A 20367-nucleotide genomic window follows, 5' to 3' on the forward strand; every position below is an offset into this window, starting at 1 on the left:
CATAGTGGCTGCAGCAGTTTGCATTCCCACCAGCAGTGTATGAGGGTTCCTTTTTCTCCACAACCTCTCCAGCATTTGTTACTATTAGTTTTGGTTATTTTTGCCGTTCTAATGGGTGTAGGGTGATATCTTAGTGTAGTTTTGATTTGCATTTCCCTCATGATCAGCGATGATGAACATCTTTTCATGTGCCTATTGGCCATCCAGTATATCTTCTTTGGAGAAATGTCTGTTCATGTCTCCTGCCCATTTTTGATCGGGTTGTTTAATTTTTTTTGTTGAGTTGTGTGAGTTCTTTATATATTATGGATATTAAGCCTTTGTCAGATGTATGACTTGCAAATATTTTTTCCCATTTAGTGGGTTGTTTTTTTGTTTCAATCCTGTTTTCCTTTGCCTTGAAGAAGCTCTTTAGTCTGATGAAGTCCCATTTGTTTATTCTTTCTATTGTTTCCCTTGTCTGAGAAGACATGGTGTCCAAAAAGATCCTTTTAATACTGATGTCAAAGAGTGTACTGCCTGCATTTTCTTCTAGAAGGCTTATGGTCTCACCTTTAGGTCTTTGATCCATTTTGAGTTTATTTTGGTGAATGATGAGAAAGAATGGTCAATGTTCATTCTTTTACCTGTGGCTTTCCAGTTTTCCCAGCACCATTTGCTGAAAAGACTTTCTTTTCTCCATTGTATGCCCTCAGCTCCTTTGTTGAAGATCAGCTGTCCAGAGATGTGTGGTTTTATTTCTGGGCTTTCAATTCTGTTCCATTGATCTGTGCACCTGTTTTTGTACCAGTACCATGCTGTTTTGATTACTGTAGCTTTCTAGTATGTTTTGAAATCAGGGATTGTGATGCCTCCAGCTTTGTTCTTTTTTCTCAGGATTGTTTTAGCAATTCGGGGTCTTTTGTTGCCCCATATGAATTTTAGGATTCTTAGTTCTATCTCCGTAAAGAATGTCATTGGGATTCTGATTGGGATGGCATTGAATCTGTAGATTGCTTTATGTAGAATGGACATTTTAACTATATTTATTCTTCCAATCCATGTACATGGAATGTCTTTCCATCTCTTTATGTTGTCATCCATTTCTTTCAGAAAAGCCTTGTAATTTTCGTTGTATAGGTCTTTCACTTCCTTAGTTAAATTCACCCTGAGGTATTTTATTCTTTTTATTGCGATTGTGAATGGTATTGTGTTCTTGGGTTCTTTTTCTGTTAGCTTGTTATTAGAGTATAGAAATGCTACTGATTTATGCAAATTGATTTTATACCCTGCAACTTTGCTGTAGTTGTTGATTACTTCTAAAAGTTTTCCAATGGATTCTTTGGGGTTTTCTATATATAAGATCATGTCATCTGCAAACAGTAAGAGTTTCACCTCTTCCCTCCCTATTTGGATTCCTTTTATTCCTTTTTCTTGCCTGATTGCTCTGGCCAGGACCTCCAGTACTATGTTGAATAAGAGTGGTGATAGAGGGCATCCTTGTCTCGTCCCTGTTTTCAGGGGGATGGTGCTCAGTTTTTGCCCATTGAGTATGATGTTGGCTATGGGTTTGTCATATATGGCCTTTATTATGTTGAGGTAGTTTCCTTCTATGCCCATTTTGTTCAGAGTTTTTATCATAAATGGCTGTTGGATCTTGTCAAATGCTTTCTCTGCATCTATTGAGATGATCATGTGGTTTTTATTCCTCAGTTTGTTGATGTGGTGTATCATGTTGATTGATTTGTGGATGTTGAACCATCCCTGTGTCCCTGGTATGAATCCCACTTGATCATGCTGTATGATCCTTTTGATGAATTGCTGAATTCGGGTTGCCAAAATTTTGTTGAGAATCTTTGCATCTACATTCATCAGTGATATTGGCCTGTAGTTCTCTTTTTTCGTGCTGTCCTTGTCAGGCTTTGGTATCACGTGATGTTGGCCTCATACAATGTGTTAAGAAGTGTTCCATCCTCCCTAATTTTTTGGAATAGCTTGAAAAGGATAGGTATTAAATCCTCTCTGAAAGTTTGGTAGAATTCCCCAGGAAAGCCATCTGGTCCTGGGGTTTTATTCTTTGGGATGCTTTTGATTGCTGTTTCAGTCTCTTTCCTTATGATTGGTCTGTTCAAATGGTCTGCTGCTTCTTGAGTGAGCTTTGGGAGATTGTAGGAGTCCAAGAATTTATCCATTTCCTCTGGGTTATCCATTTTGTTGGCATATAGTTTTTCGTAGTATTCTCTTAGAATCCGTTGTATTTCTGCGGAGTCTGTTGTTATTTCTCCTCTTTCATTTCTGATTTTGTTTGTTTGAGCTTTCTCCCTTTTTTTCTTTCTAAGTCTGGTAGGGGTTTGTCAATTTTATTTTTCTTCTCAAAGAACCAGCTCTTTGTTTCATTGATCCTTTCTACTGCCTTTTTCGTTTCAATAGCATTTATTTCTGCTCTGATTTGTATTATTTCTCTCCTTCTGCTGACTTTGGGCTTTGTTTGTTCTTCTTTCTCCAATTCAGTTAGGTGTAGTTTAAGATTGCTTATCTGGGATTTTTCTTGTTTGGTAAGATGTGTCTGTATTGTGATGAATTTACCTCTGAATACAGCTTTTGCTGTATCCCATATGAGTTGGTATGGCATGTTATCATTTTCATCTGTCTCCAGGTATTTTTGGATTTCTTCTTTAATTTCTTCAGTGATCCATTGCTTGTTCAATAGCATATTGTTTAGTCTCCACATCCTTGTGCCTTTCTCAGCTTTTTTCTTGTAATTAATTTCTAGCTTTATAGCATTATGATCGGAGAAAATGCTTGTTATTATTTTGATTTTTTTAAATTAGTAGAGGCTTGCCTTGTTTCCCAACAAGGTCTATCCTTGAGAATGTTCCATGCATGTTTGAGAAGAATGTGTATTCTGCTGTTTTTGGATGGAGTGTTCTATATATGTCCATTAAGTCCAATTGTTTTAGCTTTTCATTTAGCTCCACTGTTTCCTTGTTGATTTTCTGTCTGGATGATCTGTCCATGGATGTGAGTGGGGTGTTGATGTCCCCTACTATTATTGTGTTGTTTTTGATATCTTCTTTTATGTTTGTTAATAGTTGCTTTATGAACTTTGGTGCTCCTGTGTTTGGTGCATAGATATTTATAAGCGTTATTTCTTCTTGATGAAGTGTCCCTTTGATCATTACATATTGTCCCACTGTGTCTCTCTTTACCTGCCTTATTTTGAAATCTGTTTTGTCTGATATAAGTATTGCGACACCTGCTTTCTTTTGTTTGCTATTAGCTTGGAGTATTATCTTCTACCCCTTCACTCTGAGCCTGTGTTTGTCCTTGGGTCTGAGGTGTGTTTCCTGGAGGCAACAAATTGTTGGATCTTGTTCTTTAATCCATTTTGCCCCTCTGTGTCTTTTTATCGGAGAGTTCAATCCATTTACATTGAGGGTGATTATTGATGCATGAGGGCTTAATGCTCTCATTCTGTCACTTGTTATCTGGTTTTCCTGCATTACCTTTGTTTCTCGTCCTGTGTGTTTTAGCCTACCCATTGACTTCTGAAATTTCTTATGCTGGGTTTCTTAGATTTTTCCTTATTTGTGTTTTGTGTCTCTGTTCTGTTTTTTAGTTTAGTGGCAACCCTGAAGTTTGTATTCAGAATCTCGTGTATAGTATAGTCCATTTTCTGGTGGTCTCTTACTTCCTTGGCCTAGACTTATTTAGTCCTTTTCATCTTCCCCTCCTAGAGTATTATTTTCATCTCTTATTCCAACTTGTGTTGTGAGTTTGTGGTTAGAGTGATAAGATCGTCTTTGCTTTGGTGGTTTCCTTCCCTTTATCCTAATGCTATAGTTGAACATTTTCTATCCTATTCTGATTCTATCTATTTGTCTCTCTACTCTGTGATTTGTGCCCCCTTTCTCCCTTTTTTTCTTTTTTCAGGTATGAGAACCTTCTTGAGGATTTCTTGTAGTGGAGGTTTTTGGTTACAAAGTCCCTTAGATTTTGTTTGTCTGGAAAAGATTTAATTTCTCCCTCATATCTGAAGGATATTTTTGCTGGATAGAGTACTCTTGGCTGAAGATTTTTATCCTTTAAAGTTTTGAATTTGTCATTCCATTCTCTCCTAGCTTGTAAGGTTTCTGTAGGGAAATCCGCTGAAAGTCTGATAGGGGTTCCTTTGTAGGTTTTTTTCTTCTGCTTTGCTGCCCTGAGTATTCTTTCTTTGTCATTCATTTTTGCCACTTTTACTACTATATGCCTTACAGTAGGTCTTTTTACATTGACAAATCGAGGAGATCTGAAGGCTTCCTCCACACACATTTCTCCCTCAATCCCTAGATTTAGGAAATTTTCTTCTATTATTTCTTTGAGCACTCTTTCTGTTCCTTTTCCACGCCCTCAGGGATTCCGATAATCTTAAATTGGATTTCCTCATTGAATCTGCTATTTCTCAGAGATTTTCTTCATTTTTTTAAATTCTTAGTTCTCTTTCTTCCTCTGTCTGGAGCCGTTGAGCCTGTCTGTCTTCGATTATGCTAATTTTCTCCTCTATGGTGTCTACACGGGCATTCAGGGAACCCGTATTCTGTTTTATCTGATCCGTTGTATTTTTCATCTCTAGTATTTCTGATTGATTCTTCTTTACGATTTCAATCTCTTTTGTGAAGTAACTCCAGAACTCGTTGACTTGTTTCTCTATATTTCCCTTTACCTCATTGAATATTTTGATGATAGCTATTTTGAACTCATCTTCACTTACTTTACCTATTTCCAAGTCCTCAGGACATACTTCTGTGTTTTTATTGTTTTCCTTGTGGACTGGAGCTTTTATGAATTGCTGGATGGTAGAGGAGCGGTTTTTGCGCATGATGCTATTATTCAGTTGCAGTTACAGCCTGTCGCCACTAGATGGGGGTCGAGAGCTGTGCCTTCTGAGCCCTCTGCCTTCAGCCGTGATGATGGCAGTGCACAGCATGGATTGGGGGAGGAGGGGCACTTTCTCTCACACGCAGACCTGGATTCTGATCAGCTCTCGCTGTCTGGTTTCCTGGGGCCCTGGCTTGATGAGGTCCCCCCAGGGCAGAAGCTTTCCCCCGTTAGAGGGTTTCCGCTGCACTGGTCTGTGGGAGTCCTGGACAAGTCCGCAGACATGCGGCCCCTGCCCCACTCCTTCCCTCACCCGCAGCAGTGATCCCAGTCTCTAGGGGAGGGAGCAAAGTTCTCTCTTACCCCGTTCCAGCTCCTCTGAGGGCAGCTCCAACCTCTCTGCCCTCTGTCGTTTGGCTGCTGTGGGTCTCCGACGATCTCATATTATTAGAATTATTGGTTGAAATTCAGTTGTTCGTTTTTGGTTGTAGTTTGGAGGGGAGAGAGTCCCGGGTGAGCTCACTCCACTATGTCGCTGACATCACCTCTCCCCACACACTTTTTGTTGAGGCAAAACTTGCATACAAAAGAGTACACACATCTCACATTTATAGCTTGGGGATTTTTACATATGTTTATCCCTTGTAACCACCACCCAGATCCGAGTGTTCCTGTTTTTCTTCTCTTTCAGACTCAAGAACAGACAGAAGTACTAGAGAACTTGAAGCAAGAACTTGCCACCAGCAAACAGGAACTCCACATTGTCCAGGGCAGCCTGGAAACTTCTGCCCAGGTGAGCATCTCCTCCTTTCTATTCCTTCTTCTTGCTTTCCCCTCTAGCTTTGGGATTGCTGTCACCCAGCATCCATCACCATCTAGTATATGACCAAGCTGGTCCCATCTGTGATCAGTGTGTTCTCAGGAGAATGGAAGTGGCAGAGTAAAGAGATATCACCTCCTGTTCCTTGTGGCCTTGTGGTGGGTTTGGACTTCTGGAAAGGGGACAGTTTAATTCTCCCAGCAACTCCCTCTTCCCACATGGTCTCCTTTGCAGTCAGAAGAAAAATGGGCAACCCAGATCGCCGAACTAGAGAAGGAGCGAGACAGCTTGCTGAACACCATGGCTCATCGAGAGGAGGAATTATCTGTTCTTCAGAAACAGTTGGAAGACACCCAGCTCAAACTGTCCAGCACACAGGCAAGTAACGGACACCCGCTTGGGTTGACCAAGTCGGACTTCACACCCATGGGCCTCAGTGGTGTATTCATGGAGGCAGGGGGCTTGAAAGGCCCTTGGGGCCTCTGGCATGACTGTGAAGGCATTCTGTCAGCACAGCTCCTAATGCCAGCATGCCCTGTGTCACCCACAGAGCAGATGAGGGAAAGCAAAGCTCGCTCTCTCTTTCCTATGAGACGGGATGCATCTCTCGCCTAGAAAGGAGAACTGGTTGCAGTGGTCCATTCTCATAGCCTCCTCTGCTCAGTGGCACGAGCCTGTGGACAAAGTTAAAGAGTTCTTCTCTGTGTCAAGCTAACTGGCTTGGGCTAAGCTATCAGGAATCCCAGCTGTGTCACAAGTGGCTGCTGCTCGGAGGCTGATTATGAGATCTATGGCAGACTCTTACCTCCCTGGACCGTTTCTAGGAATCTATGGGTCAGCTCGCAAAGGACCAACGAAAAATGCTGCTGTTGCAGTCGAGGAAAGCTGCGGAGCAGGTGGTACAAGAGGCCCTGAGGCAGCTGGAGGAGCCCACTCTGATCAGCTGCGCCGGATCTGCAGGTGCTTCCCCTCACCCGGCTTGCAGATGCCGAAGCTTTCAGCTGAATGCTGTTCAGCGTTGGTGTCGAATCCCTTGTGACACTGAGTCCAGGGCTTCTTGCCCGGCTGCGTGTCCAAATCACCTGGAGATCCCTACCCGCCTCTGCCCCCCAGATCAGTTCCTACGGAAGCTCTGTGGCACAGGGCCTGGGCAGTAGGATTTTCTAAAGCCCCCAGGTGTGATAACTGTTGCTTTAGTCATGGATCCCACTGATGAAAGGCCCACTGGGAGCAGAGGCCCCATAACAATTCTAAAGGCCAGGAGGAGGAGCAGACTGTCCTGTTTCTCTCTAAGGAGGAAAATATGGTCTGAATCAAGGGATGGTTGATCGTGAGCTTCAAGTCTAGACAGAGAGGTGTCATAAAGCACGGAGGGACAGAAACGGTAAAAATCCCCAGTCACAGGCATGAACAGGGGCCCACTCTGCATGTACCAGAGTCCTAAGGGCATGTGGGTGGTACAGGGGCCAAGTCAGAGAAGCCTCTGGATGAGAGGGGAGCCTTTGTGCACAGCATCCAGGCCCAGGAGGTTTGTGAAGTCATGGGCATAGAGACGAGCAGGTCTCATTACAGCTTGTTCTCAAGCAGAGGGAACATGTTGGCAAGCTAATGAGAGGTCCCATTGAGAACAAGGCAGACGGGAGGAAACAACTGATGGTTGGTTTTTATTACCGGATAGAAAGGTCTCAGTTTGGTGAGGTGTACAGCCAGGACTATTCTGTCATTCAGCGGGGACCCCATTTGTGAGGAAACAACAGTTACAGATGAAGGGCACACTGAGGACCTAATTCACTGAGGTTGTGCCAGGAAATGGGCAGTCGTGGGCGGATTCTGAGAAGGGAAGTTATGAGCTGCGTTTTGAAAGAAGAGGAGAGACATGAAGCTGTGGAGAGGAGGAAAAGTGGGGCATACTAATAATAAAATAGCTGACACTTACTAAGCGCTTGCTGTGTGCCAGCCACTGTTCTAAGTGCTTTACACGCCTTGGTCCAGCAAATCATCACAACAGAGGTACTGTTATGCCTCTGTTTTCAGATGAGGGAGAGCAGGCACAGGTGGCCTGAGATCACAGCCAGCAGTGGTAGAGCCAGGAGCCACACCTATGCAGTGTGACTCAAGAGCCCGTATTTTAACTCCTGTGCGGTAGTGTCTCCGTGGACCTGTGCACAGAGGCACAGCAGTGGGAATGACTGTGTTGTATGCCCAGAGCCAAGGGTCTGGGCTTGAGAGTAATGAGAGTCGAAGGGCCTGGAAAGACTTACCAGGGAAGCCTGGATTTGATACAGTGGGCAGTGATGAGAAATGAGAGGCAGAATCTAGGCTGGCCATGCAGTTGCCCTGGGTTTTGGCTGAGGGACCAGATAGGATCAGAAGCACAGCTTTTGAAGCTATGGTAGGAGAATCACATACCACTGTAGCCAACAGTCTTTCCTCCTCCCTCTGGAGGACTGGGGCCACTCACTAGCTAGGCTCATCATCAGGTGGCTTTAATGGGGTGAAGCGAGCTGTGACAACTCTGACTTTGCCCTGCCTTCCCTCTCACAGATCACCTTCTCTCCACGGTCAAGTCTGTTTCCAGCTGCATTGAGCAACTGGAAAAAAGCTGCAGCCAGTATCTGGCCTGCCCAGAAGGTAAGAGAGGTGAAGGACGGGGTCTGTCACTAGTGACGGCTGGGCAGGGTGCAGAAACGCTTGAATGTGGAAGTAGCGACGGTTCCTAGGCACCAAGAGGGGAGTGCATACAACTCGCAAAGCGGGATAGGAGGGGGTAGGAAAGTGACAGCCCTCAAGCAGGACTGAGAAACTTCCATTTACACTCCTGGCAGACGTGAGTGGGCTTCTGCACTCAGTCACCCTCCTGGCCCACTTGACCAGTGACACCATTGTTCACGGTAGCACCACCTGCCTTAGAGCCCCACCGGAGCCTGCGGACTGTGAGTACCAGGGGTGGGGGCCCTTCCGGAAAGCAGGGGGAGCAGAGAGAGGGCCTTTAAAAGTCTCTGTCGCCTTGCCTCTCCAGCACTGACCGAGGCCTGTAAGCAGTATGGCAGGGAAACCCTCATCTATCTGGCTTCCGTGGGGGAAGACGGAGCCCTTGAGAATGCCGACAGCACAGCCTTGAGGGGCTGCCTCAGCGAGATCACCGCCATCGGCGAGGTATCGTAGTGCTCTTACTGGGGAAGGTTGCTACTGTTGTCGGCTGTGCGTGCTGGTGATTTGTGGGAATCAGTGATTTTCGAAGCCCGTTCTTTGTGCCCTTACAACTTGCTTCTAGAAAGTGAGAGTTAGAGCTGAAAAATCTGACCCCTTGAATGACTTTCCAGTTATTTAATTCATTGGCTGTTAATTGAGAAGCTCCTGTGTGGTCGTCGCTGTGCTAAGCAATGGCAAGAAGAAGCGGGTCAGTTTCCCTGTTTGCAAGGATTTTTGTCTGGTTGAGCAGGTAACATCTAAAATGGAGATGACTGTGTATTTACTCATTCAGTAAAGATGTAGTGAGTGTGTCCTAGATACTGGGAATTGTTCCGGGTGTAGTCATTTAGGGACAAATAAGATAGGGTCTCTGTGGGGAAGGAAAATAAGGAAATCAACCATTTCTGTACAGTGTGGTGAGAACTGTGGTGGAGATCTATTTTAAGAGTGTGGTACAAAGCAGTATTTAATTAATTCCTAAACTATGTGGTAATGAGAAGTTCAGGGAAAGAAGAGATGAGGGCCAGAGTTCACATCCTCCTCATCTCTCATTTGGACTCAGAACAGACTTCTGGTTAATTTTTCTGCCTCCAGTCTCTTTTTCCTCTGCTGTCTTCCAAAAACAGAGATCTGATTATAATTCCATGTGTTTGATAACAAATTATGTAACCTGACATACAAGGACCTTCACAATCTGGCCCTTAGACACCTTTCTGGGTCCCTCCTGCCACCACCCCCCTTCACCTTACAGTGTTGGTGGGTAGTGCTGTAATGAACATGCTTACCTCTCTGTTTCCCCCCGTGAGTCCTCAAAGGTAGAGCCCATAGCTCCTTCATATTGTATCCCTGGTCCCTGGCATAATATCTGGCAGGTGGTTAACACCCAGCAAATGTTTAATTAATTGAGTATGCACACGGAGAGAGCAAAACAGATTAAAAGGTAGCTCGGATGGGGAAGGAGAGTTCATACTGGGGAGAAAGTGGGCAATGAAGTGGAGGACCTTGAATGTCTGGGTGAAGGAAGGCTGTGGACAATGGGGAATTGCCAACCTTGCCTTCAATAGGATGACGTGATCGTGGTGATATTAAATTGCTGGTGGCGGCCTAGGCAGCGTTACACAGTCTGCCTTTTGTTGGTGATAGAGCATCTTCCCCAGTGTGATGCAGAATTGAGAACTCAGAATGCACGTGCAAAGTATGTAGGATGCCATGAGGAGACAAAAAATTAAATTAATGAAAGGAAAGCAAAGCGTGACAGAAAGATCCTGGGCAGGCTTCCTTTCTGGCAAGGCTGACCAGATGTTTAGAGACTGCCAGCACAGGACATAGGAAATACTGAATAAAATTTGAAAAGCAAAATTTTTAGTTGAATCTGAACTGGCTGACAACTAAGGAAATTCTCAGAATCAGAGACCAAAAGGATGCTAGAGCCAGTGTTTGTCTAACTCTGGTGGCCTGGAGCTTGGATTTTAATGGCCACACATGCAGAGGAGAACAAGAGACAAACTCTGTGCCCAAGTAGGATAAAAGACTGGAATGCAGAGCCTTCCTCCCCAAAAAGAAATTCTGAAGGGTCGTACCTTGGGTGAATGGGAAAAAGACTGCCCTACAGGGAAGATCTTGTCTCAGCCTTGGTTCTGAGAAGAGAAGGAAAGACAGCTGCCTAGAGAATTCCTAACCACAAGCCTCCTTCCTGTGGGTTCAGGGTCCAAGTCTCATACTACCCATATGGCCTGAAAAACCCCAAGCAGAAGATCAAGTTTAAAGTGGCCAGGTTGTTAGAGGTCCAGGTAACCTCGTAGAAACACATCCAAATTGTCTCTGAAGAAATATACTTTAAACCTAAACCTCAAAGAAGTTTCACAAAGTCCCAAGGAATCACAATAAATACATTTTACATGTTAAGGAAGTTTTTTAAAGGTATTAAAAGTGTGACAAAGGAATAAAATATTTTCAAAAGTAACCAGATATATTTGAAAAAGAACCACAGAGCTTCTAGAAATGAAAAATGTGATTATTGAAAGTATTAACTTAGTATATAGATTCAACAGCAGGTTAAAAACAAAGCTGAAGAAATAATTAGTGAACTGGATGATAGAACTGAAGGAATTTACACAGAATGTTCAGATTTTATAAGTGGGATAATAAAGGTCATATATAGAATATTTAATGAGAGTTCCAGAAGAAGATAATAGAAAGACTAAGTCCTTTTCCCCTCTAAGTAACATGTTGTTAGTTCTATGTACTATAGACTTTTTTCTGTAACTTGCATGTTGCATCCTGTGTGTGAGATTCATCCATGTGGACGCATTCATGTTTGCTGCTCTGTAGTATTCCGTTGTGTGAATATAGCTGAACTGATAGACCTGTTCTCTTGTTGATGGACATTTGGGTTATTTCCAGTTTGGGGCTATTATGAGTGTGTCACTGTGATTGTTCTTGTACATGTGTCCTGATGCACATATGTAAGAGTCTCTCTAGCGTGTATACCTAGGAATAGAATTACTAGCTTATAGGACGAGTCTCACACAGAATGCTGAGTGAAAAAGCGAGTCATAGATACATACAGTACGATTCCTTTTAAATAAAGACCAAAACATGCAAACTTAACATTATATTGTTTAAGGATGCATTCATATGGAATTTTTCAAAAAAGACACAGTAAGCATTCTCCTGAATTCTGAGTTCATCTTGAGGTGGGAAGTAGGGAGGAAGGGAGATGGAATCAGGGCAGGATGTAAAGGAGCTTTCAAAGGTGCTGGTGTTGTTTCTTAAGCTGTTCCTTAAGTGGGGCGGTGGGTAACATGGGTCATTGTTCTTATGCTTTAAACCATTCATATCTATTTTATACTTCTGTATATATAATACATAATATTTTTAAAAATCACAGCTTTACCATCAGACCTGAGTTCAAATCCCTGCTCCGCCATTCATTAGCAGTGTAACCGTGGTCCAGACATTTGACCTCTCTGAGCCTTGGCTCCCCATCTGTAGAACAGGATAGTAGCTGCATCATGATTGCTGTGGAAGCAAAGTTAGATAAGGGCAGACTGTCTAGTTGGAAGAATCATCCACATTTGAAGATGTTTTTAAAATACCTCCCAAGCAGCAAATATAATCGACGCTGTGCAACTGTGAGGTTAGGGTTCGAGCAGCTACAACTGAATGGCCTTGTGGAGTTAGGTGGGGATGGCTTTCTAGAAGGAGGGGGGTCTGAGTGAGAGTAGAGGGAGGTGGAGCGTGAGGTTCCAGAGTTCACATAGAGAGTTCCAGACAAGGCCTGTGAGGGACGCCCTTCCATGGCTTGCAGAAGTGTGTTACATGGTGGGGTGCTCCTCTCCTACCTTCTGCTGTCGTGTGAGGATTACAAGTCTGCCAGAGGAGAATAGAGAGGAAGTCAAAGGATCATTTCAGCCTTTGTGATGCTGTTCACAGGAGCTTCTGCCCAGAGGCCTGGACATCAAACAGGAGGAGCTAGGGGACCTGGTAGACAAGGAGATGGCCGCCACTTCAGCTGCCATTGAAACTGCTACAGCCAGAATAGAGGTAAGGAAGTGATCCTAAAAAGGTCTCCGAGTGATGCTCCTGCAGCTTCCCTTTGGCAGCATTGCCCATTGGATGTATCTTAGTTGTTCATTGAGGCTACAGAGGCCCCCTATGAAACAAATCAAAACCCAAACTTACTAGCATCTCTGAGGGGTGGAATGGGAGAAGGTCTCACCAAGGCAAGGTGAACAGTGTCCTTAAGGATCACATACTTTGGTGTCAGATCATCCTGCCTTCAAGTTCCAGATTGACCACTTGCCAGTTGTAGGCCATCCAATGTGTGGCATTAACCTTGCTAAGATTCAGATTCCATTTCTAGATGATGGCAATAGCAATAGTACCCACCTCAGAGGGATGTAAGAGTTAAATGAGATAACGCACATCTCTCTCAGTGCCAGGCACTCAGTAAATCAATGGTAACGATTGTCTCAGGGAAAAGCTGAGAAGGCACCATTGCAAAAGTCACATTTGCTCCTTTGGTGGAAGACTCAGGCCACCCACCTTGGTGTGAGTACCTGCCTCTAGGACCTGGGAGCAGCTGTCCCTATTGGCATGATGCCACAGCTCTCAGAGTTCTGTGCACATCAGCCTAGGTGCTGGAACGTCAGGAGACTCCCTGACTGGAGCCAGCCTGCTGGGGAGCTTCCCACTGAGTAGCCTGGAGGTCTGGATTCATTTCCTGACTCTTGCAAAGACGTGGTTGGGCTCTTCTAGATGTGGCTTTCTCCTCCACCCCAGAATGTTGGACACACATATAGCAGGACACCCATGGATTCTCAGTCCCCATCATGTGTGAGAAAGCTTGCTTCCTTTTAACAGGAGATGCTCAGCAAATCCCGAGCGGGAGACACAGGAGTCAAATTGGAGGTGAACGAAAGGTCAGTCTGAGCGGCATGGTGGCACCTACGTGATGGGGATCCATCTCTCCTGCGGTGGATTATCCTAATTAGAATAGAACATTAACAGCCACAGAGAAGGGCTGAGTCTGTGTAACTGTCAGTAACAGTATTAACAGTGATGATATTGCTGTTGCATTCATGGGGAAAGAAACCCCAAGGTTCCTCACCATCCTTATGAAGAAGAGGCACCAGCAGGTCTCCTTGCCCACCTGCCTTTCTTCAGGGCTTCACCCGCAGAGCATCCCCTGCCTTCTTCCCCGTCCAAGTTTGCCTGTGTTGAGGAATGAAAAACAGAACAGTCTTCTTCATTGTTGTTGGTCTGTTTCTGTGTCCCTGACCCATTTTTTTTGCAGGATTCTTGGTTCCTGTACCAGCCTAATGCAAGCCATTCAGGTCCTGATTGTGGCCTCGAAGGACCTCCAGAGAGAGATAGTGGAGAGTGGCCGGGTAAGCATGTGCAAGGGCCAGTGGACATCAGTTACAGATGTCCAGTTCACTGACAGGCTAGGCCTACTTGACGTGCTCGTCCACATTCAGTGAAATCTCGGTATGTTGCCGTCTCATCCTGTGTCCATCTGAGGGTGCAGCTGCCGCTCCTGTGGACGTCAGCAGGCACCATGGGAAGTCGCTGGGGCACTGCCAGGTCCCCAGAGAGCCGTCAGCCCAGGCCTCCAGCCTCAGGCTCTTTAACCCAGGTGGACATCATTGGAGAATCTGCTGGAAACCCCCTGTGCGTTACTCGTCTGGGCCTCAGAGGAGGAAGTGAAGACTTGTGAAAACTGGGCAAATCTGGAGAGCAAACCTGGTGTTGTGTCTCTTTCCAGTGGCAGTCGACAGATGGTCATCACAGACAGACTCTGCCTCAGTTTCTTGTTGACAACCTCGCTTGGCTTCTCACTCCTTCGCTGGCATTATCATTATCTTTCCTTTCTCACATCCCTGCGTGCAGGAGGAGACGGAGAGACGGAGGTCCAGGGACAGTTTATGAGCCTGAAAATAATCCTATAAAGAACAAAGCCATATCTGTTTTGGAGGTGCTTTTTTTCAGTCTGAGAGGTGATATTTTCTGTCCCCAAAATAGAAAAAACGACTGAGCAAGGAGTATCTGCAGATTCTCAGACTATCAGACACTTCCGAAGCATAATTCTTAGAATCCAAGTAGAAATGATTTTTTTTAATTATTCACTGTGTACTCTCCTCTTTTGGAAAATCACAGCAGCTAGACCACTCAGATCATAAGTTATTCATATATACAATGAATATATGTATTCTTACATATACACTATAGAAATATTGTGATATAACAAATGCTATAGGCTTTGGAGTCAGAAAAGCCTAGGATTTACTTCCATTTATTCCCTGCATGACTTTGGGAAAAGTATTTTTGCCTGTTTGAATCTTAGTTTTCTCATCTGTAAAATGGGAATAATAATGCTTGCCCCTCGGTTACAGCGAAGACTAGGTGGGATAATGTACATAAAAGCGCCTGGCCCTCAGTAAAAGGCAGCTGCTCTTATTTTTCACTTCCCTAGGGTACAGCATCCCCGAAGGAGTTTTATGCCAAGAATTCTCGATGGACAGAAGGACTCATCTCAGCGTCCAAAGCTGTGGGCTGGGGAGCCACTGTCATGGTGTAAGTGTCTGTCAGTCCCAAGACTCCTCAGCCCCACCGCATTCCATTGATCCACCCCAGAGAATAACTAAGGGAAAAAAAGCTGCCCCCTGGAAATGAACTGTCGATAAGGAGTCAATAGGATAACAGTTTAAAAGGGAGCCGGAGTCCCCTAGGGCAGCACAAGGACAGAGCAGGCAGGTCTCTGTCCCGCCAGGGTGATGGGGGTGAGCTAGGAGGGGGATCATAAAGGGTTGCAGCTGGCAGTGACATGATCCATCTGGTCCTTTCCTGACTATCAGGGATGCAGCCGATCTGGTGGTACAAGGCAGAGGGAAATTCGAGGAGCTAATGGTGTGTTCACATGAGATTGCTGCTAGCACAGCCCAGCTTGTGGCTGCATCCAAGGTAGGCCCGGGGCCAGACTCCCTAGGACGGCGTAAGCCCTGGCTAGGTTTGAGGTACTTGGACCAGGGACTGGCTCCAAGAACAGATGACTTGTCTAGGGTCCAGGCAGGTTGGGTCTCAAATTCAAATTTTGGCTCTCAAGGGTCCCACACTACCCTCCTCTAAATGCCTTCCATCTGTCAGCAAGGAGCCCCTCTACCCACGCGCCGCATGTGCTCCTCTTGGCTCTCCCCACTGTTGTTACACGTGACGTTTGAGGGTACCAGCTGTGCTGACCTCTGATTGGCAGTCTCAGCATTTAAGAAGCACTCCAATAGGAATTTGTCAGCGCAGTAAGCTGCTTACCTGGCTCGGCTCTGAGCTTGCAGAACCAATGTCTGCTTCTCCTCAAGAGTCTCCACATGTGAACCACGGCCCCAACCAGTCCCAAGGCAGAGCTTGTCACCAAAGTCCTTCTGTGAATTTTATAGTGCCCCGGGGAGTGGTCTTTTATCATCCTTATTTACTGTTGTCCCAAATTGGTTTTCCCAACTGGAATACTTCATCAAAATAACTGATAAAGCTAGAGTTTGAGGCCACCAAGCAAATAAGCAGGAATGACTTTTTATATTAGAGGGATGCCAGGAGTTGACCTCGTAGGCAGCGATCTTCGAGAAGCTGATTGGTGACCACAGTGGGTCACGTGTCTTTGTCAAGACCCAGCAGAACAACTGTGTGATTCAGTCCTTGCTGCTCTGTGTTGTGTGAACCTAAATCTGCTTGGTCCTGGCAGGTAAAAGCTGATAAGGACAGCCCCAACCTGGCCCAGCTGCAGCAGGCCTCCCGGGGGGTGAACCAGGCCACTGCCGCCGTGGTGGCCTCAACCGTTTCTGGCAAATCACAGATTGAGGAGACAGGTAGCCTTCCAGAAGCAGTGCTTTCCTTATCCATCCTGTCAAGCTGCTCTTCATGTTCCTTGCCATGATCAAAAACTCCCACAGTTCTCTTTCCAAATCTCTCATTTTTCATCTTTTTGCATTCATGCTTATTTTCTCGTAAGGTGGGACACCACATAAGCATGTTTTTTTGTATTACTATAGTGACAGGCCACAGGTAGATTTTCCATTTAGCCATTTCTCTGAATTCGAAGAAATGACTCTACAGGCCTGATTGTCCCTGGGGGGTCTGGTCCTCATTACTCTGTCACTGTGTCTTCCTTCCTCTCCATCCCTCGGTTGCTTTCACACATGTCTTGGTAAATGGCAAACCAAGCATTTCAGTAGAGCGTTGCCCTCGGCTGCCTCTCAGGTGAGAGTCTGCGAGGGGTGTTATTTGACAAGACCTTATTTTCGTCCTTGCAGACAACATGGACTTCTCAAGCATGACGCTGACCCAGATCAAACGCCAGGAGATGGATTCCCAGGTAGGAACTCCATCTCTCAGTCTAGTCAGTCTCTATTGGCTGTGACATCGACCCCGAATATGACGCCCATGGTGAGAAGCCAGTGAGAGAGAGACTTGAGCACAGATGTATCTATTAGCCCAAGAGTGGATGTAAATGATGCCGGAGGAAACAGTGGCGGTAGAGAGAGATGATGAGTAAAGGTCAGAATCTTAAATCTTGCCCGCTAATCTTAGACTGGTGTCCCTCTAGATGTTATCAGGGATCTCCTAGCTGACCGTCAACTGGTATTTAATAGTCTTAGTATGGACAATTTTTTTTCTAAAATTTCCAATATGAATTATTTGTGCATGACCTTTAGTTTAAAAAAACTGATTCAGTGTTAACCTGCCAAATGGCATTTCTCTCAGTTGTTCAGTAAAGTTATGCCATGCAAAATAGAAATCAGTGGGATCCTGAAAAAAACCTAACATCCTTGTTCTAGAATTACTGGTCAGTCTTGGGGTAAAGTCGAGATTGAGACTGTTAAAGTCTATAGTGGGTCCCTCAGCATCTTAAGGAAAAGTCATATGGCTAAATTTCTGTCTACTCTCTCTGGCTTAGTGGGCTCCTCCAGTCCCTCTTGACTTTAATACCATCTGTATGCTGATAAATACCAAATGCTTCCCCCAAACTAGATCTTCTCCTTGAGCTCTGTACTTGTCCAGCTGCCTACTTGATGTCTCCAATTGAAGCCCAATAGGTCTCTCAAACTTAATGTGTCCAGAGCAAGTCTCCTGGTTTCCCGCTCACCCAATCTGCCCCTCCCCTGGCTTTCTCCATCTCAGTAAATGGCACCACGACCATCTAGCTGGGTGCCAAGCCCTGAACCTAGAGTCATCCTTGCTTCCTCTCTTTCCCTCACCCTCCACAGCCAGTCCCCCGGCAAGTTTGTTATCAACTCTAAATGTCCAAAACACGGCGTAGCCTGTCTACTTTTCACCATCCCCCTAACCTAGTCTAAGCCACCTTTGTCCTGAGCCACTGAGCTACTGCAAGAGAACTTAATTATAATGGTTGCGAGTATGTCTTTCAAAGTAATCCCGTGGCGGGCCTGGGCGGCGGTGGCAGGGAGGATAGGAAAGAAAATTGCGGAGACCAGTCCAGTCATGAGTTGATAGCAGGTGGAACTGGGTGAAAGGTAGCTGATGGCATTCACTGCACCAGTCTCCATCCTTCTATGTATGTTTTGCATTTTCCATCATAAAAAGTTGAAAAGCAAAAAACGGGAACAAACTAACCAGATCTAGTTGCTTCTACTCCTTCCTCTCTACAGTTGTTCGTTCTCTACATATTTTAAAAGCATAAATGACTATATGTCACTTCCCTGCTTAAAATCTTCCAGTGGCTCCCTTTGCCCTTAGAGTGACAGCCAACTCCGCACCCCAGCTGTGGGCCCGGGTGAAATGATCCCTGCCTGCTTCTCCCACCTCATCTCACGACCCTCTCGCACTCTCACACGTCAACCACACAGGACTTCTTTCTGTTCTTCCGACACCTCAAGCTCGTTCCTGCCTAGAGTCTGCTTCCTCTGCCTGGAATGTTCTTCCCTAGTTCTCTGAACAGCTGATCTCTTACGGCCATTTGGATTTCAGCTCAAAGTTGCTTCCTGAGGGTAGCCCTTGCTGACCACCCTTAGTCTTTATCACATCGTCCTCTGTTATTTTCTTTACGTCTGATCTTTTCTTGTTCGTTAGTTTCTCTCTCCCCACAGGGTGAGCAGGGACCGTGTCTGTCTAGGCCCCGTTATGTCTCCAGCAGCTATAACAGAGCCTGGGGTACATGATGGGCGCTCAGCAAGTATTTCTTGAATTAATAACTAAAATTAATGAGGAGTAGGGACAGCCAAGAACCAACCTTTAGTGAGACTGGCTGTGCCTTTTCCTGTACAATAATAACCGTAAGTTGCACCAGCCCCTCAGAGAAGCCAGCACCATCATACTTGGTTCCTGCCTGGACTTCCAGGGAACTGGGGTTGAAGGAGAAGGGTTACAAGTAAATTGGAATGCACCATGCAGATAAGCTGAAGATTAGAGTTGTTTTTAGATAGTGATGTATCAGAGGAACATCTGATAAGCCCTACTGCCGGTCAGACATTGGACGGTAAAACATCGTTCATGTCCTGTAGAGGGTCCCAGTGAGACAGCGTAGGAGCCACTGGGATAGATGATGACTGAGAGCATGGGGAAATCAGCAGAGCCAGGTCGAAACTGAGAACTGGGTAAGCTATGGAAACAGAGTGAACAACACAGAGGAAGAGAACGGAACGTGGAGGAAAGGGATTAGTCAAAAGAAGACAGTTCTGAGATTGCTACTCAAAAGAAAATTTCACTTTCCCTACAGGTGAGGGTGCTGGAGCTAGAAAATGAACTGCAGAAGGAGCGCCAAAAACTGGGAGAGCTTCGAAAAAAGCACTATGAGCTTGCCGGTGTTGCTGAGGGCTGGGAAGAAGGTAGGCCTCGGAGGATCGGCAGTGGCCAGAGTGAGGGGAGGGCACTATGATGAGGGCCTTCCCTGAAAACATAACAGAATGAGGACCTGTGCTTCTCTACTCACACGGCATGTTATGTCTTCAGTTATAGGTTACCTTCAAGCCCCAAACTGGCATAAATTGTTGCGAATCGAAAGCTTTTGTTGTCACCTTTCAAGACCTTAACGTTGACCAGTGGACTGGTCCCTCACTCACCTCCGTCCCCTTCCAGGCCCACTTAGCCTGGTTTACTCCCCAGGAGCTTAGTTTCTGACCAGCAGAGTTGAATAGTGAATGGATGCTGGTCAGTGAAGATCTAGCAGACAGGGGCTAGTGAATTAGAAGGTTCTGACTGTCTAGAGCCAGCAGTGGGCAGCAATGGGTCAGGAGCTAGAAATGGAGTGGAGTGGAGTGGAGTGGAGTGGAGTGATATTCAGCCCACCAGCCCAGAGACTCTTCATCGGCCAGAGGGAGTCTATGAGTGCTGCTCTTCCAGATATCCAGCTTGGCCAACTTGATCACAACCAAGATGGCTGATTCTTGTTGAACTTGGTTGACTTTGGGAACCTACCACTGATGTATCCCAGTCACTCCTGGAGGCTGAACTCAGGGAATAGAGGGTTATGATTATAGTGTATTTTAGAGCCCAACATGGTGGCAGTTTTTGTTGGTTAAATGAATGCGTGCATGCATGAAGTGCTATGAAACATAAATTATTACTGTCTTTTAGGAACAGAAGCATCTCCACCTACAGTGCAAGAAGCAGTGACCGAAAAAGAGTAGAGCCACACCAACGCCCCACACATCAGAGTGTAAATCCTTATCACCCATCTCTGTGTTTGTTGTTCCCCAGCCACCAGCTAAACCTTGGGGGTCCCAGTGGCAGCCACACCACTCATTGTCCAGTGCTGAGGACCTGCATGGCCTTGCAAAGACTCCCTCCACAGTGACACCCTTTGTGTTGGAACCCGTGATCTGTGTTCTCTCACCACCTCCCTAGTGTCCGGGCTGGCCAAGGGCTAGAGAGGAGGGGCAGCAGGGCCACCCCACAGAGAGGACCTCCCTCCAAGTCCCGCCTGCTGTTTTATCCCCAAACAATCAGTGTCTTTGTCAGACTGGCTTGTTGTTCTTGTGGGGAGCCCGGAGAGGGAAGAGCTTATG

General features: G+C 45.6%; 1 protein-coding gene across 7 annotated transcripts in view; it reads left to right on the forward strand.

The window, feature by feature from the left end:
- Positions 1-20367, forward strand: part of HIP1 (huntingtin interacting protein 1) — a 149130-nt gene that overhangs the window by 125354 nt on the left and 3409 nt on the right. For 6 of the 7 annotated variants that reach the window (XM_070567732.1, XM_070567733.1, XM_008535052.2 and 3 more), the window contains 15 exons: positions 5531-5632; positions 5894-6037; positions 6484-6619; positions 8204-8290; positions 8485-8592; positions 8679-8815; positions 12287-12397; positions 13217-13275; positions 13650-13743; positions 14829-14929; positions 15211-15316; positions 16089-16212; positions 16657-16718; positions 19080-19188; positions 19937-20018. In XM_070567732.1, coding sequence (XP_070423833.1) covers positions 5531-5632; positions 5894-6037; positions 6484-6619; positions 8204-8290; positions 8485-8592; positions 8679-8815; positions 12287-12397; positions 13217-13275; positions 13650-13743; positions 14829-14929; positions 15211-15316; positions 16089-16212; positions 16657-16718; positions 19080-19188; positions 19937-19989 — 1533 coding nt within the window. In that variant the 3' untranslated portion in view covers positions 19990-20018. Of the gene's footprint in view, positions 1-5530; positions 5633-5893; positions 6038-6483; positions 6620-8203; positions 8291-8484; positions 8593-8678; positions 8816-12286; positions 12398-13216; positions 13276-13649; positions 13744-14828; positions 14930-15210; positions 15317-16088; positions 16213-16656; positions 16719-19079; positions 19189-19936; positions 20322-20367 lie in introns of those variants that run through there. The other variant, XM_070567736.1, reaches the window with a different exon arrangement.

Source organism: Equus przewalskii, chromosome 12 (genome assembly GCF_037783145.1).
Source record: "Equus przewalskii isolate Varuska chromosome 12, EquPr2, whole genome shotgun sequence".
Classification (NCBI taxonomy): domain Eukaryota; kingdom Metazoa; phylum Chordata; class Mammalia; order Perissodactyla; family Equidae; genus Equus; species Equus przewalskii.